At 40.7% G+C, this 15,847-nt stretch overlaps 1 protein-coding gene and 1 non-coding gene across 3 annotated transcripts; both read left to right on the forward strand.

The window, feature by feature from the left end:
- Positions 1–591: 591 nt before the first annotated feature.
- FAM122B (family with sequence similarity 122B) lies at positions 592–11,466 on the forward strand. 2 transcript variants are annotated; one of them, XM_015626761.1, is made up of 10 exons: positions 592–1,037; positions 1,359–1,437; positions 2,717–2,773; positions 3,114–3,157; positions 3,238–3,292; positions 3,518–3,619; positions 4,854–4,942; positions 5,461–5,525; positions 7,793–7,889; positions 8,907–11,466. In XM_015626761.1, exons 1-10 carry the CDS (start codon positions 922–924, stop codon positions 9,055–9,057), a joined length of 855 nt encoding a protein of 284 aa, XP_015482247.1. In that variant the 5' UTR covers positions 592–921; the 3' UTR covers positions 9,058–11,466. The 2 variants fall into 2 exon arrangements, with proteins under 2 accessions (XP_015482247.1, XP_015482248.1); XM_015626762.1 differs by having other exon boundaries at positions 5,464–5,525.
- Positions 8,686–8,828, forward strand: LOC117244389. Its single transcript, XR_004497358.1, has one exon. It is a non-coding gene; the product is annotated as a small nucleolar RNA U109 (small nucleolar RNA).
- Positions 11,467–15,847: the final 4,381 nt, after the last annotated feature.

Raw genomic sequence — 15,847 nt, forward strand, 5'->3', positions numbered from 1 at the left:
CCCCCTGCATGTAAGAGACAAATACGTATGATGCAACTGTTATTGCAGAAAAATACTCTAAAATAAGCACAAACTTTGATGCTTTGATCACTTGCAGTGGGTTTGCCCAGGTCGGTCCCAAACCTAAATACAGTCAAGAACTAGGATCACATCTCACTAGGAATGTTACGCCAAATTTCTGAAAGCTGAGCAGACTCTCGTTGCAATCAAAGCCCTCGTGCTTCAGCAGCTAGGAAAAGCTGGGGAGAACACTGGGAAAGCCTGCGGGACTTAGGTCAGAGAGGGCCTAATCTTGAGGAAGGTTGTAAAACCTCTTCCCCACTAAGACGGGTGCTGGGTTTGTGCCCGCGGTGGGACTCGAACCCAGATCTTGACCCAGGCCGCGCCCCCTCGGCGCGCGCGTCCTAGCGACCGTTGCGGCGTTTCAAACACACACACGCTCCCGCCACAGCCAATCAGCGCGTGCACCGCCCCGAGGGCTGTCGGGAGCTCTCCCGCCGCCGAAGCAGTGCCGGGGTGCGGAGCCACCGCGCATGCGCCGTGCGAGGCGGGCGGTGCTGCCTGCGCCCCGATTCCCGCGCATGCGCAGTGCGCGGCGGCGGGCGCGGAGCGCGGTCGGCGCGGAGCGCGGTCGGCGCCGAGGGAAGCGCCGGGAGCAGCGGGAGCGCTTCCACCGCCACCGCGGGCAGCGGAACCGGCAGCAGCCGCTGGAGGAATTGGCCGCCCCCGGGCCGCCCCCGGGATGCGGCGCTGCTGCGGCCGCCCCCCCCGCCGGGCCCGGCGCGCCCCCGGGCTGAGCCCGCGGCGCCGCCCGCGGGGCCTGTAGGGCCGGGGCAGCGGCGGCCCGAGGAGCCGCGGCGGCCGCCGGCAGTGAATGGGCTCCGCGGCGGGGCGGGAGGGGGCGGAGCCGCCGCCGCCGCGATGGCTCAGGAGAAGATGGAGCTGGACCTGGAGCTGCCGCCGGGGAGCGCCGCGGCCCCGGGCGACGGCGGTGGCCTGAGGCGGTCGAACAGCGCCCCGCTCATCCACGGGCTCAGGTGAGGGGCCCGGGAGCTCGGCTCATCGAGCCCTGGGGTCGCCGCTGCCCGCCGGCATCGCCTCGGCCAGGCCCGGCGCTCCCTCAGCGGCCTGCGGATCGTGTCCCTTGTCCCGCGGGGCCGGCGCCGCCAGTGCCCGCTTGTCCCCCCTCGGCTCACGGAAGGTGCTCGTCGCACTTCCAGCGATAGCAGTGCTGCTGTTCAAATAAAATGATGTTTTCAGCACTCTGGGGACTGCAGTGCGTGTCACAGCACTGTGGAGCTTTGAGCAAAGCGCACCCAAAAAAGCTGTTCACAAAACTTTGTTTTCCCCCCCTGCAGTGACAACTCCCAGGTGTTTCAGCCTTACGTGTTGCGGACTCGCAGGAACAGCACAACAGTTATGAGCCGTCATGGAATGGTGAGGAATCTTAAGCATGTCATGTTTACACACAACGAGGAATAGTTGGAGTAAAGAAATGAAGTTAAACTTGATTTATATTTGCACTAAGTGTCCTAGCAAGCTTCCAGGCTGCAGAATAAGCATTTTTTCACCTCTAACTACAACCTATAATGAAATAATGCTGGGATGTTGACTGTGTGTCCCCAAGAAGATGAGTAGTTGACATATGTGACTCCTCATATTAAGTCCAGTTTTAAAGTTAGTTTAAACCTTCTGTCAGAATTAAAAGTCTTGAAAGGGTGTTTTACTTTGTTGTGAAAATGGATGAGGGAGTTACAGTTCTTTGTTGACCTGTTTGACATAGTGCTCTTTTTTTGCAAAGGCAGAACACTAGACCTCAGAAAATCACTGAAAGAATAGGAATTTATTTGTTGCTCTCTGTTTTAAGTCTCATAGTAGTGTACACTGCTGCAGTTGTTTAACTTCTCAGAGATGTTGCATTTCTTTTTTTCTACCCCCTCCTTGTCAGGTGAGAGATTTATGTGCTCCTTCCACTGAAATTTTTCTCTCTTGACTGGGGGTAGTGAAGATTAAATATTGCTTTTCTCAAAACCTTAAAGTCCCAACATAAGTTTCCTCTGTGCCTTCTGTTCAGGAAAGGTGGCAGGGATTTTTAATTCAAAGTCTTCTGTTGTGAGATTTCTTAAGAATCCAGAATTTTGGAGCTTGTCAGTAGGTGTAGCATTGGACACAACTATTCTGAGTGGGAACTGTTGGCCCATTTATATGTGATGTTAGAGTTCCAGAGGAGTTAGATGCATAAAATTACACACAACTGAAAAATTGCAGAAATGAATCTTTAGGGAATGTCGTTCATGTCTGACTTGAAGCACTGAGATTGCTCCTTTAAAATAGCCCACTGGTTGAGTAAGGTGTCCTACGGGAGTTTGTAATATCCTGGGCAGTGGGGAATTGTGTAACAATCACAGTTTCATTTGTAGTATCTCCCTTGTCTTAAGTGGCATCTGTAGCTATTTCTGTACTTGAGATGCTGAGCAGTATCTGCCTGCAAGTCAGATCCCTGCCACTTGCTGAGTGATACAAGGAATTTGTAAGTGGTAAAACAAGTCTTTTCTCTTGAAGGTCAGTATTTGCTTTTTTGCAACATTGTTTGAGTCATCCACATGTAGTTGTGCAGCTCATTTTGAACTCCCTGAGAATGTAGTTGATGGTAAATAGTGTGTATGCAAGCAGTTGTGTGTGATTTAATCATTGTGGCTGTCACTTTTTTTCCTAGTTCTTGTCATCATCTCCTATTCGTATTCCTAGCAGCCGACTTCATCAGATCAGAAGGGTAAGTGTGGTTTTTATCTGTGTATTCAGTAACAGAATGAAAAATGCTGTATGATACTGAAGTACTTGGAATGTTTCTTTCCTATTGAGTATTTTTTGAGACTTAATTTCAACAAGGAAGTGGCCTTGCAAGGCTTGTTGTGTTTAAGCTACCTTGCATTTTAGAAGTATTTAATTTAAGAGAAGCACTGAGATGGACTGGTGGCTGTCCTGTCTTTCTGTAGTGGTTCTGCTGTTCATATTTCAATCCTGATGGCAAATAATGGAATCACAAGTATTATTTCAAGTATCTGTGATGAATTAAATGTTATAGGAAAACTTAGGACGTTTATCTCTTGCAGGAAGAAGGAGTGGATTTAATGAACAGAGAGGCAGCACATGAAAGGTGAGTGTTACTGAAAGAAGGTGATAAAATAGCCAGAGTTATCCTCTTTGTAGCTTCTGATGGGGTTTTTTGTATTCTAGGGAAGTGCAGACAGCAATGCAGATAAGCCAGTCATGGGAGGAAAGCTTGAGCCTGGTAATCTTTTTATAGATGTTTCCTATTTAATTCTACTTTTACACTCAAATGACAAATTTAAGGGAAAGAGAGGAATTAACTGTGAAACTAATTTAAGAAGAATTTAAGCTCATCTGCTTTAGCTACTTTGTGCATTTGACCAATGACTTTCCATTAGAAGGTTGTGCCTTGGATTTCAAGGTAATGTCCTGTGCCAGTGTTAAGTCTGAAACCTTGTCTTCACAGAGCGACAATGACTTGGACAAGTCTGAGAAATCTTTTTCCCCAAAGAGAATAGACTTCATTCCAGTTTCACCTGCACCTTCACCTACAAGAGGAATAGGAAAGGTAGGATAAGTGAAATACTAAGCTGACACAGTATTTCAGAATTCTAGACCAAGCTGAATTATCAAGATGTGTAATTTCACAAATTGTTCTATAGTTTAAAAAAACCCTGAACAACACAACCGAACAAGCACCAAAAAGGCCAAATCCATATTTTGTTGGTTTTTTAGTATCTAATGGCTGCCATCTGGGAGCCTGCAAAGTTTAAGAATGTTTTCAGTTTCTGCTGTTTTCAGTTTCTTTCAGTGCGGTATTTGAGTGGGTTGGGGTTCTGCTTCTAGGGAAGCTGGAAGAGGTCAGGAAAGTAGTCATGGCCAGGATCTCCAGGTGCAGAAGTGGGGGGATTCTGGGGAAGAAGCTGCAAAGTTGGACTGCAATTCTGTGTGGTGAGAGATGAAAATGTGTCCACCAGTTATGGAAAGGATGGCACAAATGCACTCTGAAGTAGGGCTTGGGTGTGTTGAACTCGTACTGAAAACTGGATGCCACAGAAAGGTGGATGTTAGATAAACTACTTTACCAGTGAGGATTGGAAAACTGAAATGTAGCACAGAGAAACTGGCACCTGGGTTTAAAGATGGGCTGCTTGACCTTGTTTGCACCCTCTTGTGTGATTCTGCTTTCGTACAAAAAAGGAGCAATCTGTGTGCTCCTACCAGATTGGTTCATGTAACAGCCACGTACGAGTGCTGGGTAATGTGTTCCTGGGAAAACACTGATGCTGGCAGCTGCTCCTGTACCTTTGGAATTCTGACTATAAATCACTAGCAGATAACTTAACAGAAAGGTTTTTAGGTTTTACTAGAAGTGTTCATGTGCTAAGTTCAAATTAGCTGCAGAATCACAGAGCTAAATATCCTATTTTACTCTGGAATATCGTTAGTTTTCAAGTCAGTTGTATTTTGAGTAAACTCTGACTACTGTACTGCTGTTTTTAAATGTAACAAAGAACAAGCAATTATTTTCTTTAGAGAAAGTGTCTAGTTCAATTTTACTTCTTTCATGGGTTTCAATTTTAGCTTAATCTGAGCAGAATTGCATGGGCTAGTATGTTTTTGTAAATTAAGTTCTAATGCTTGTAAGGTTATATTTGATAATCTGCATAATCTGTTGCTAGCTTTTCTTTAAGAATAAAAGGGGAATAGAAGAGGGGATGTTTGTTTTGAGGGTGTAGTGTAACATCTGAGTATTTTAAAAGAAATTCTGGACTATCTTCATTTGAACTTTCTTCCTGCAGCAATGTTTTTCACCATCATTGCAAATGTTTGTGAGCAGTAATGGATTACCTCCAAGTCCTATTCCCAGTCCAACAAGGCGGTTCTGCAAGTAAGTCATGAGTGTCTGTTGTGCTAACATTGGAATTTAAGCCAAAGATTAATTAAAGTTGATGTTAAGGCATTAAAAGAGACTTCAGTTTTACAACTGCTGAAGCATTGCCACATAAAAATGCTCTGAAAGTTCAACCTTTACCTATGGCAGTTTTATGTGTGTGCTCTTATAGAGCATGTGTCAGCTTTAAACTAGACATGGTAACTTGAGGGGAAGTTCTCAGGTATTTCAAATTAACTTTGTCAGCAGATGAGTTTTATATAAATGCACCACAACATTTAGAAAAAAAATATAAATGAGGATGTGATTCCCTAAGGGAAGGAGAAAACCTTAGAAAATTCACAACTTTGTGTGGCAGATAATCTGCTCTAATTTGTTAGCCCTTATTTGTTATCTATGTATTTAGATTCCACAAGAATTCCAGTAGTGCAGGAATAGTTTTGAAGAATGTGGTTGTGTTGATTTGATGCAAATTGGAACCTTTACAGGCCTGACTCTCAGTATCCTCTCTTCAGCAGGAGGAGTCAAAGTCCAATCAACTGTATCAGGCCCAGTGTTCTTGGCCCCATTAAAAGAAAAGGTGGGTGTATTTACCTTACCAGATGTTTTAACATTGATGTAGTTTTCTAGCTGGATCCTTTTTTTTTGTTTTTCTGTAAGTATAATGCACTTGTATCCAGAGTGAACTGGAATTTGCCAGGCATAACTCAAAAATACAATGTAAAGTAGCTATTCTAAAACACAGGAATGAAAAATTAAAAAAAAAACCAGCTCCTGCTTGACAGAGGCAATCTTTATTATACATCAAATTAAATGTCAGCTTACAAATGTTCATAACATTCCTACAAGTAGCACTGAACAGTGCACACCCTTCAGATCATCTTAGGAATGTTGCTTATCATGCAGTATCTTCTAAACTTAGTACTGAATGTTTGTTTTCACTCTGAAAGTTGAGAAGGTGAGTGCTTAGAGAAATGGAATAGATCAGTGGCCTTTCCTCCTGAAAGGGGTAAATGCATTCTTTCCTGGAACTGTTCCATGTTAGAGATTTTCAAGTAACATCCCCAAACAAATTTCTACAATAGAACTATGAGAATGAGATATTCTTCAAGTGTGCCTTTAGCTGTGCTTATCCTTTCTACTTTTTTTTTTTTTTTAAACTTGGGCATTCTTAACTGCACCACAAACATCCTTTTATTGTACAAGACTTACATTTAGGCTTTGAGAAAAGTTACTGTTTGTTGTTTGGCTTTTTTTTTCAGTGTTGCTTGTCCTGTCAGGTAAAGAACATTGTCTAACTGATACTGATTTGACAGAGAAGAGAGACAAGTTTTCTCATAGATTTCAGTTCTGTCTTGGATTTTATTTTCTATGGATTTTAGAGGCATGAAAACTGAACAAAAGTTTATTAAGCTAAATGATCAGTGAATAATAAATATCCACACTTCACACAAATTGTAGAAGCAGTGTAGGTAGAGAGACAGGCCTTTCCTCACCAAATCCATGGACTTCTGTGGAGCATCTTAAAGTGGAGATATGAGTTTTCCTTTTCTTGCTTGAAATATCAAGGAGTTTTCAAAATGCTGCTTAATTTTGAAACCTGTTATCTATTGAAATGAACTTACTTTCTTTTCCTAAATATGTGGTTCTGTCTTTTTCTGAATTTAGCAGTAGTTTTATAATAGGAGAAGGAAAGCCATGAACTGAAGAAATTTTCACCACCATAGGGAATTAATACTGGTGGACTCTGCAATGTGTTGTAGCAGTGCAGATTTGTCTCTGTCAAATTTTAGGGGCAAAAGTGTTACCTAAGTTGGTGTTTCATTCATATTTCTGCAAGACTAAGTATCTTAAAAATGTTTTTTACCCATTCCTAGAAGCAATTATTTCTTGCCTTAAGAGAGGAATGTATCCCTGTGGGCTGAAGGAAATGAAAACTTTGGAAGTTACCAGTCTTGTATAAAATGTAGCAGTGTGATTCTGTTCCAGAATGTATAGACTGGTTTGCTATAATGCTTAACTGCTGTCAGTTTTTCAAACTGAATCTACAACTACTGCAAAGTGTAGGTAAAAGCTGGAAAAATTATTACCATTTCATGCCTTTTTTCTTTTCAAAGTAAAAATGAAAATATACTGTGAGAGGGTTTTCTTTTTTAAAAAATTTATTTTCAAGTTCATAATATTTTCAAATGTCTGTTGTAGAGCAGCTATTAGTGAGCCAGCTCATTCTCATGGCAGATTATACTAAACAGATTACATTCATTCTCCCCATCATATTTAATCTCTTAATATCTGTAGATGGTTACAGGTACAAGGACAATCTGATCCACAATGAGTAAGTGGAAATACTTCCACATGACAAATTTATTCAGTTCAGCTTTCCTGTTAAAGTGTACCCATGCATCAGAATTTGGTGTATAGGGGAGGGTGAAACTAAACCCAGCCATCATTCTTATTTTCATAATCACTAACAATTTTAAACTTCTTATTTTGACTTATGTCAGTTACCTCATCTCGGGTGTTTATTTAACACTAAATCATGGTAATTTGTTTGCTTTAGATTATTTTGTCTGATTACAGTACAAGTAGCAAGTTTTATGTCTTTGATTTCATTGTAGCCTCTCAGATACTGCTGAAGTTTTAGCTAAGGATGGACTGAATGGTCTAACAACAGCTATCATCAAAATAATGTCATAGGCAGGTGCTTGGTTGGCTGAATTAGAGAACTTGTGTTACAAATGCAACCTTGGAGTGTTGTAGGTCAAACCTCTCTTTTACAGCAGACAAATTTTAAATAGATATTCCAGAAACTCGAGTGAGTTTGATTATTTGCATTGTTTTCTTTAGGTGAAATGGAAACTGAAAGTCAGCCAAAGAGACTTTTCCAAGGAACAACCAACATGCTTTCTCCAGATGTTACACATCTGTCAGATCTCAGTTCATGGTAAAATATTTCATGTGCCCTGAAATGCCAAAAAGGGGAATGTGCGTTTATTACAGGCTTTCTAGTTTTCTTTTCCAGGAAAAAAGTAGTTCGTGTGTATCTTGCGGATGTGTATTAGTGGGAGCTGTCCTGTGACAACGGTCCTTCTCCTCTGATCAATTCTTCCTGAACAGACTTGAGCCTTGATTTTGTGCATCAGAGCTCTCATGCTGAATATAATTCTTACAAAGCCCTGTTAATTCATAAGCAAAGTTACTTTGCTTCATCATTGCTATATGTTGTAGGCATTGGTCATACAGTGTCTGTGGCACTTCACTGAATACTTAGAAAATGTGTGTGGGTACTTAATTGTTCTTGTTCCCAAGTTCATGACTTTTAGAGTTATCTTTCTTTGTTACAATCATAAAATACCAAAGGGTTTTTTTTGTGTTGAGTCAGATACTAAGTATTCAAAAATACCAGCTGTTATTACTGTAATTTCAGTTTACCTACAGACTTGAAACTGCCTAGATGTTTTTTTCCATGTTGCTTCCCCCTAAATTGCAAAAGCATCAATTTATGTGTCCTCTGGGATCCTGTATCTAGACTTACAAAATCCAAACACAGGAATTCTGTGAGAAAAATAGGTTTCAATCTTGCTTTGAGTAATGCCGAGCATACCAGCTAACTAATGACATCTTTGGTGCATTGCTGATTAATTTATTATTTTTCCTTTACTATAAGCTTTAAGGGTTTTATACTTATTTTTTTATCACCTCCTTTCTACGTCTGATTAAAACCAGCTTCATAATTTATTCTGCATGTTAAAAAACACAATAATTCTGCTCTTCATTCCCGTGAGGAGCATGAATATCTCTAACATGCTACAGAAAACAAGGAGTTTTCAGGGCTGCCAGTCTTGCAGTAAAGACTGAGTGGTAGTATAGGTCTCCTACAAGTCCTGTCCGAAGGGGAACACGTCAGCTTTGTTCATAGCCTCGTGCCCCTGCACTGAAGGACCTTTTTCCCTTTCCCCAGCTTGTCCTCGGATATTCTGGATGGGAGTAGCAGCAGTGTTGGCTCTTCCTCTGATTCCCTGACTAAAGGCAGCATCACCACGGAGTCTCCAGTGACATGCTCCAACTCCTGCTCCTCGTTCATTCTGATGGATGACTTCTCACCCAAGTGACTTTAGCAAGTCCTGAGTCAGTGTCTGGCTGTGCTGTCCCCTTCCTGTACACTCGTACAGAGAAATGAACTCTGATCCTTGAACCATTCATATGAGGTTTATTAAAAGGAAAAATTGTTGTTACTGTAATCCTTGGCTACTTTCCAGTGATTTTTTTTTTTTTTAATTTATCCATTTAATGGACATTGTAGACCATATTAATGTCTGGTTTTGCGAATTTATTTTTTAGACAAGATGTCTGCTGATATTATACTAACTTTTGCTTTCAGGAACTTGCATACACTTTATGATTCCAGAAATAGGTATCTACCTATTAGTGTTGCAATTTTTAGGAATGTACTTCTATCATTATCATGGTCACTATGTCTAGGGAAATAACTTGGTTTGGAAGGATTTGAAAATACTAATTTATTCTCTGGCACTTCTACTATTGAGTAAAGTTATTCTTGCTTTTTTTTTTTTCAGTCTCTAGCCTCAAAGTCCTTTATGGAAGGGAGAAAAAAAAAAATTTATTTTCTTAGTGCTGCTAGTCATTTCTATGAATTCATTTACAGAAGACCACATTGGGTGTGGAAATCTCACTCTATTACATTAAACTAAAAACCCCACAGCAAAAGAACTAATGACTGTCACTTTTGCCATCAGTGAAGAAATAATGATACTCTAGAAACATGATTAAATTAGCTGCATAGTTCTCTTCCCAGAACATTTGTCTTACAGTTTGTATTAAATAAGGTCATTATTCAGCAAGATTTGGCCAGGAAAAATTAATCCACACCTCGATCGAAGACATACAGTGCAGATAAGTTAATTAAACTACTGTGTAGGAGAACCATGTACGGCACCATCGATGTCTCCTGTGGCATTGAGGTCATAAGTATTTTTGTGCCTTAGGGGACATTGTTACAAAATTATGGAATGTAAACCAGAGGGGTGGGTGGGGAAAGTCCTTTGTGTACAGCTTGTTTATAGAGTGCTTACCCAAGTCTGTCGGCGGTGCTGCTTCCCTTAGTGTTCCTTTCCGAGGTGTGGAGGTGCTGGGGGCAGCCCCAGCTCCGAGGGGCAGCCAAGGTGAGACCCTTTGCAGCTGCTCTGGGCAGAGTTTGTCCCTTTGTTGGTCATGAGCAGAGCAAACAGCTCAGCAAATGTTTGATTCCAAAGGAAAGGTTTTGGATTGGATATGAGCTCTGCAAATTGCTTGGTGAAGGAGTTTTCTTTGAGCTATGAGTAGTCTTGATACAGTACCTTGGTCAGTCTGAGGTAGGAACAGATATTTTACTTTTTAAAGACTATAACGGGGCAAAATAAATCCGTTTGTAATCTACTGTGTTATGCTATTTATTATTTATAACTCTGTAAAAAGTCTGTGGTGATGAATTATAGTATTTTTTTATGATTGAATAAGTTTTTTATGTTCAGTAATTGCTGGCTGGTTTGTATTTAATACGCAACATTGTCTGCCAGAATCATAAGCTTCCATTTTTGAATGTTTGTAACATAAATGCTTTTGTTACTTAAAAGTACAATTTGTGATCTTTCTGAAAGAAAATAGCACTGAATTTAAAGTAAGATTATGTGCTTTAGATGTGAGCACAATCTCTGGCAATACTGTCTGGCTAAAAGGGGAGGGGGAGAACCGTAGTTTTTTTCTGTTCTGAAGAAGCCGTTGGGTATCCAGAAGACATGTACATACCAGATTATTTTTAAAAGTGTTTCCATTAAATTGTAAGAAGTACCAGAATGGGCCAATAGTGGCACTATTATTTGTATGATCGTTTCCACCCGTGGAGCATTAGTTCCCCACTTCAAATAAATGTGCATATTGTAAAATATTGTCCACTGGTGCCATTTTTAAATGAGCTCTACAGTATTGAATGTTAATTTTGTTTGTATATGCACAGTGCTATTTCTTGAATTTTTGATGTCTTAAGTTGCTTAATTATTTTTTTATTCATGTCTGTATCTTCTCTACCTTCTTGGTGTTTAAAGAAGGCTGCTTTTCCATTTGCAAAATATTGATAAACAGTCTGTGATAAAATCCAACCCTGTTTCCTGTGTCCCGGTTCCCTTCTACTGTGCTTTTACTGTACTGTGATTTAGAAACCTGAACGAGGGGTGGCAGGAGGGGGAAACCTATTGCATGCTTTCTTAAACCTGAGAAGAGCATAGCTATTGCTTAATTTTGGCTGATTTACCTGTACAATTGATGTATTCCAGATTTGTTTGTTAGTGGAAAGTCCTATCTGAGTGCTGGCCTCTGTAAACATTCGAATGTAAGCTGCATAAAGCAAGCGCACAAATAGTCACTCTTGTTACAGCAGTTTTTTGTAGTGTTCTGGCTATTCCCCACTCTTGGAAGGTCTTGTAAAAGACATTGCTCTTTTATAAAATATATACATAATGCACACACTCGCTGTGTCTGTTGTTTCAGAACGAACGGTTGTCACTGTGTAATAGGCCCGAGATAGGCCCAGGTTGTCTTTCACTCTCCAAACACAAGTTGTTCATTTTGAAACAAAGTTTTCTAATATGCTGCTCATTGATACTTGCACTTAACTGCAGTTGAGTTGCCACTGCTTGGAGGGTTCATTGATACTGTAGCATACCCTGACTAAAACTGACTACAAGGTGCATTTCTGGATTTGTTGCCTGCCTGGTCTGAGGGAATTAGACACCAGTTGGGAGAGAAGGCCAGCTGGTGCTGGTAGTCAGCTTTAAAGTATAACTATTGACATTTAACAACTGTTTTTTATGACTTCACCAGACTTAATTATGCTGAATTGCCATGATGAGTGTCTGAGAATTCCTGTCTTTCACCCACTTCCTTCTTTTTATAAGGGATCATTAGTGCATATCTGTCGCTGAGAATCACAATGATGAATTACCTTTAATGTTTTAATAGTTGAGAACCAAGTTAGAATACCTGTGTAATTCAAACAGCATTTTAGATGGAGTATTTTTAATATGTTAATTAGCACAGCATTACAGGTCTTTGTACAGCTCATTGACCAGCACTGCCCTTAGATCATATCCAGAGCACGCTGAATCCTCATTTCATGGGCTTAAAATGCTGGAAGGATTTTACCAATGGTTTAGAAAAATGTGTGTGTCAGCTGTGCAACTCTGTATGTTTTGATAATATCAAGTGTTCTGCATCAGGAAATGGATCACAGTGTGCATGTTTCATTCTCCTTCATTGAATTTCAAATTGGGGGATCATGGGCCCAAAAGCCTGTATTTAAGGGGCTGTTTTTCTGACTGTATGTGATTAAATACTTTCTCCTACAATGCAAGTAATTAAACTGTCAGTGGGTGAGGATGTAAATCTGAGTCCTGCAGACTTTATTGGAAAACTCATTCTTGAAAGGCTCGAGGAACTCTATACTACATAAAAACACTAAAGCAGGATTTTGTTTTAAAATTATTTTGTAAGTCATGATGAAAATAGAGAACTCATTTTAACAACTCAAAATGCTAAAATCGTTTTAAATGCAGGGGTTTAGCTTGGCATATTTCTCCAGGCAGGTCCACACTGGGGGCTGTTTGCAGAGGTGAACTTGAGCGGGCTCAGGCAGATTTGGAACTGAGGTTCTGGTGCACAAACACAATAGACTGGCCCAGGGAAATAAGTTTTTGCAAATATTCACATTCTTATCTGTAGACCCTGCTAATACATTTTGTGACAACAAAGATGAGAACTTGTTTTTCCTGGAAGGAATTTCACTGGCATATAATTTTCTTGTTAACTTCATAATAAAAAAAGCTTTGCATTAATATGAGTTCAAGAATTTCATGAAGTCATAGGCCTGTTGCATTTGGTTTTTTGGAGTAAAGGCCAAGGAATATTTTTGGAGCTGTACAAACTGCCCCTTGTATTCCAAGTCTATTACATGAATGGCAGCTGTCCATAGTAGATGGAAAGGAACTTTGCATGTCATTGCGTATTTTAGTTGCTCTTGAGGCTTGTTAAATAATCCTTAGCAAATTCAGTGTAAGATGGGTCACTGGAGGTACCAGAAGACCCAGTGAGAAGGAAGTAGTGACTTGTTCCTGTAACTATAAATTCAGAGTTTTAGCCTTGAGTTAATCTTACCCAACTGATTTTCTAAGGAAAAATGCATTTTTCAGACAACTGAGACTTTTCATGAGGGTCTTCCCTGTTCAGACTTTTAGGAAAAGGCTCCTTGTGGGCAAGTCTAGGGCTGTTCAGCTTAATCCACTTCAAAAAGAGGGGGCCATGCTTGCCCATCAGAACTGGAGTAGCATTGTCTCAGTTCCAGCTGGTTTTGGGGAGGGCAGTGATTTGGTGTATAGGTTTCCATAAGGGCTGGTTATCTGATTCCCAAAGGTCCCAGCAAGGACCTTTGTCATCACAGTAGAATCAGAAGTAGATTGTTTTTAGGGCAAATCTCTTTTCTGAGGGAGCAATTGTTGCTGCAGAGCTGGTTTAAGGGTGACAGTTGGGGTTTGCTTCCTGCTGCAGGGACAGGGCTGCTGTTCCTGTAAGTGCAAAGGCACAAAGCCCTGTAAAGTGTCCCTGCACCTCAAGGCTATCCCTTTATCCCTTTAGAGTGGACTGGGCACTTGGCGGAAGTCTCTTGTTTCAATCCAAACCCTTTTTGCATTCAAGCTGCTTTTTATTACTTGCTCTTAGATCTTAAAGCCTTTTGGTTTGAGTCTTGCCTCTGATTAGCGTGCCAGGGCCAGCATTTTGTTTTTAAACCTGAAGCAATTTGGTTTGTTGTTCTTGCATTATAGAACTTGGAGATGGGGAGGAGGTGGGTTCTTGCTATTAACAAAGAATGCATGTTACCTTGGATGATCACAAAAGATTGTAGGGGTTTAAAAGAAATGAGACTTGAAAACACAGAACAAAGAAATGCCTATTTTTAGTGAACCATTTTGGCTGGTTTGATACCAGGCTCCTTCTCTAAACACAGGCAATAATCTTTTGAGCATATTTTTAGTAGCAGCAACAAAACCCAATGTGCTTCCACCTCCAAAGTCTTCTTACTGTAAAGTAAGAATTTATTACTGAAAGACCACAAGTTTTGTTCATCTCTAACCAACCAGGCCAGATCTCTCTTGGTCTCTGCCTAAGTTTGCAGTAGCAAACTGTGATACATTAGGCCAGTTAGTGACACCAGGCTGTCAATTCCTGTCTGTCCAAAAAGAATCATCTTACACCGTTGTTCTTCCTTAGCTTATTTCTGAGGGCCATAAAATTTTATTACCTTTTATACAAACACAATTACGATTTACTCTTGATTACTACAGGTTGCCTATCTTACTGAGCAGCTGTGGTAAAATTCCCAGTGGACTCTTGCTTGTCTCTCATCTTGGGGTATAAGAGTTTGGTATTTTTGGTTATTTTTCAGATAATGCAATGTCTTCTGGAAGAATTTCCATTGTGTTTTGATTCTGAAAGGTGTTTGGATACAGTTTATGCCAAAGTAAGTCCTATTTGACAACATGAGTTAAATGAATCTTGGAGACAATGACATGAGATTTTTTTTTAGAAGATGAGTAGCTTAACCCCTGCATTACCTAACGAAACCTATTGCATTCTGCCACCACTTTTGAAAGTTGAGTAAATTGGCAGAAGCTCACAGCTATTATTTGTGTTTGGATAGTTTAGAACACAGATTACGAAAACCCTATTGTGCTAGAACAAAAATATTTTCCTTCCTCCAAATAATTTGCAATTTAAATTTGTCATGAGAACTGTAGTCGTTTATCAATGCAATGTGTGCTCGACTATTTTTCCAGTATGCAAAAGTTAGGGTTTGTGATAGACAAGTAAGAAGCAGGTAGTATTAAAAACTGTGAGCCCATGTAAAATAAAGAATGTAATGGAAGTTAACTAATCCAGCATCTAAATATAAAAGCTGGATCTGTTCTCTGTAAAAGCTCTACAAGCCCCTAAAATTTTGGAAAAATTCAGCTACTGCCATGAACTTAACAGCCCTTTCTCAACCCTAGTTAATGTCAACACATCCCTGTCTATGACCAGGACCTCCAAGAATTTGGAAGAAAAATGAATGTGAAAAGGGGGAGCTAGAATAAAAATGCCTCTGTGCCTATGATGTATGAGTACTGGTTTGAAAAATGTTACAAGGTACAGTGAATTGGGACAAATGTGCTTTGAATAAGAGTTGAGGATGTGCTATGTAGAGTACGTGTAACATCTTGTTCGTGTGCAAGAACAGACTGTGAAAGAAACAGCTTTGTGTGGGAGAAGCAACATCAAAGGCCCTGAAAGAACTAGTGCTGTAATAGAAAACATTTGCCTTTGAGGACTCCTTTTGCTTCTGGTCACTTCTTATTTTTTTTTTTTTTTCCTTTTTTTTCCCCCCTCCTGTATTAAAACACAGCAGCTGTGCAATGAAAAGAGCTGGGATAGGGTGAGCTGGGTGGGCAACAAGGAGGGATAAGGAGGGCCAGCTGAATTTGTATGGGATTTCACATCTCACCTCCCACCCCCTTCACACGGAGTTTGCATCAGCCTTAAAGGCTGTGGTTGTGGAAGCTAAAGTTGTCTTTAGCTGAAAAGTTAGCACACCTTTTTGGATTGTCAGCTCCTGTCAAACGTGTCCTAGATGTGGGGCAAAACTCTTCCTGGGGGCAGAGTGGGAATGAGAGGGGAATTAAGGGTGTGGGAGCGGGACAAAAGTGCCACAGAAGCTTTGGGCACCGTGGGAGAGCAGGAGGGAGCTGCTGGGACAAGGGACTGCGGATAAAGCCCCAGATGAGGTGAATGAGGGAATGTCACAGGAAGGACATGGCCTGG

The sequence above is a fragment of the Parus major genome, chromosome 4A, assembly GCF_001522545.3.
Source record: "Parus major isolate Abel chromosome 4A, Parus_major1.1, whole genome shotgun sequence".
Taxonomy (NCBI): Eukaryota; Metazoa; Chordata; class Aves; order Passeriformes; family Paridae; genus Parus; species Parus major.

Bases quoted from the DNA above. Each gene is read 5' to 3' on its own strand.
- FAM122B (XM_015626761.1), top strand. From the start codon at position 922: ATGGCTCAGGAGAAGATGGAGCTGGACCTGGAGCTGCCGCCGGGGAGC. The intron at 2,774-3,113 runs GTAAGTGTGGTT...TATCTCTTGCAG, and splicing joins GACTTCATCAGATCAGAAGG to GAAGAAGGAGTGGATTTAAT. The intron at 7,890-8,906 runs GTAAAATATTTC...CCCTTTCCCCAG, and splicing joins CTGTCAGATCTCAGTTCATG to CTTGTCCTCGGATATTCTGG.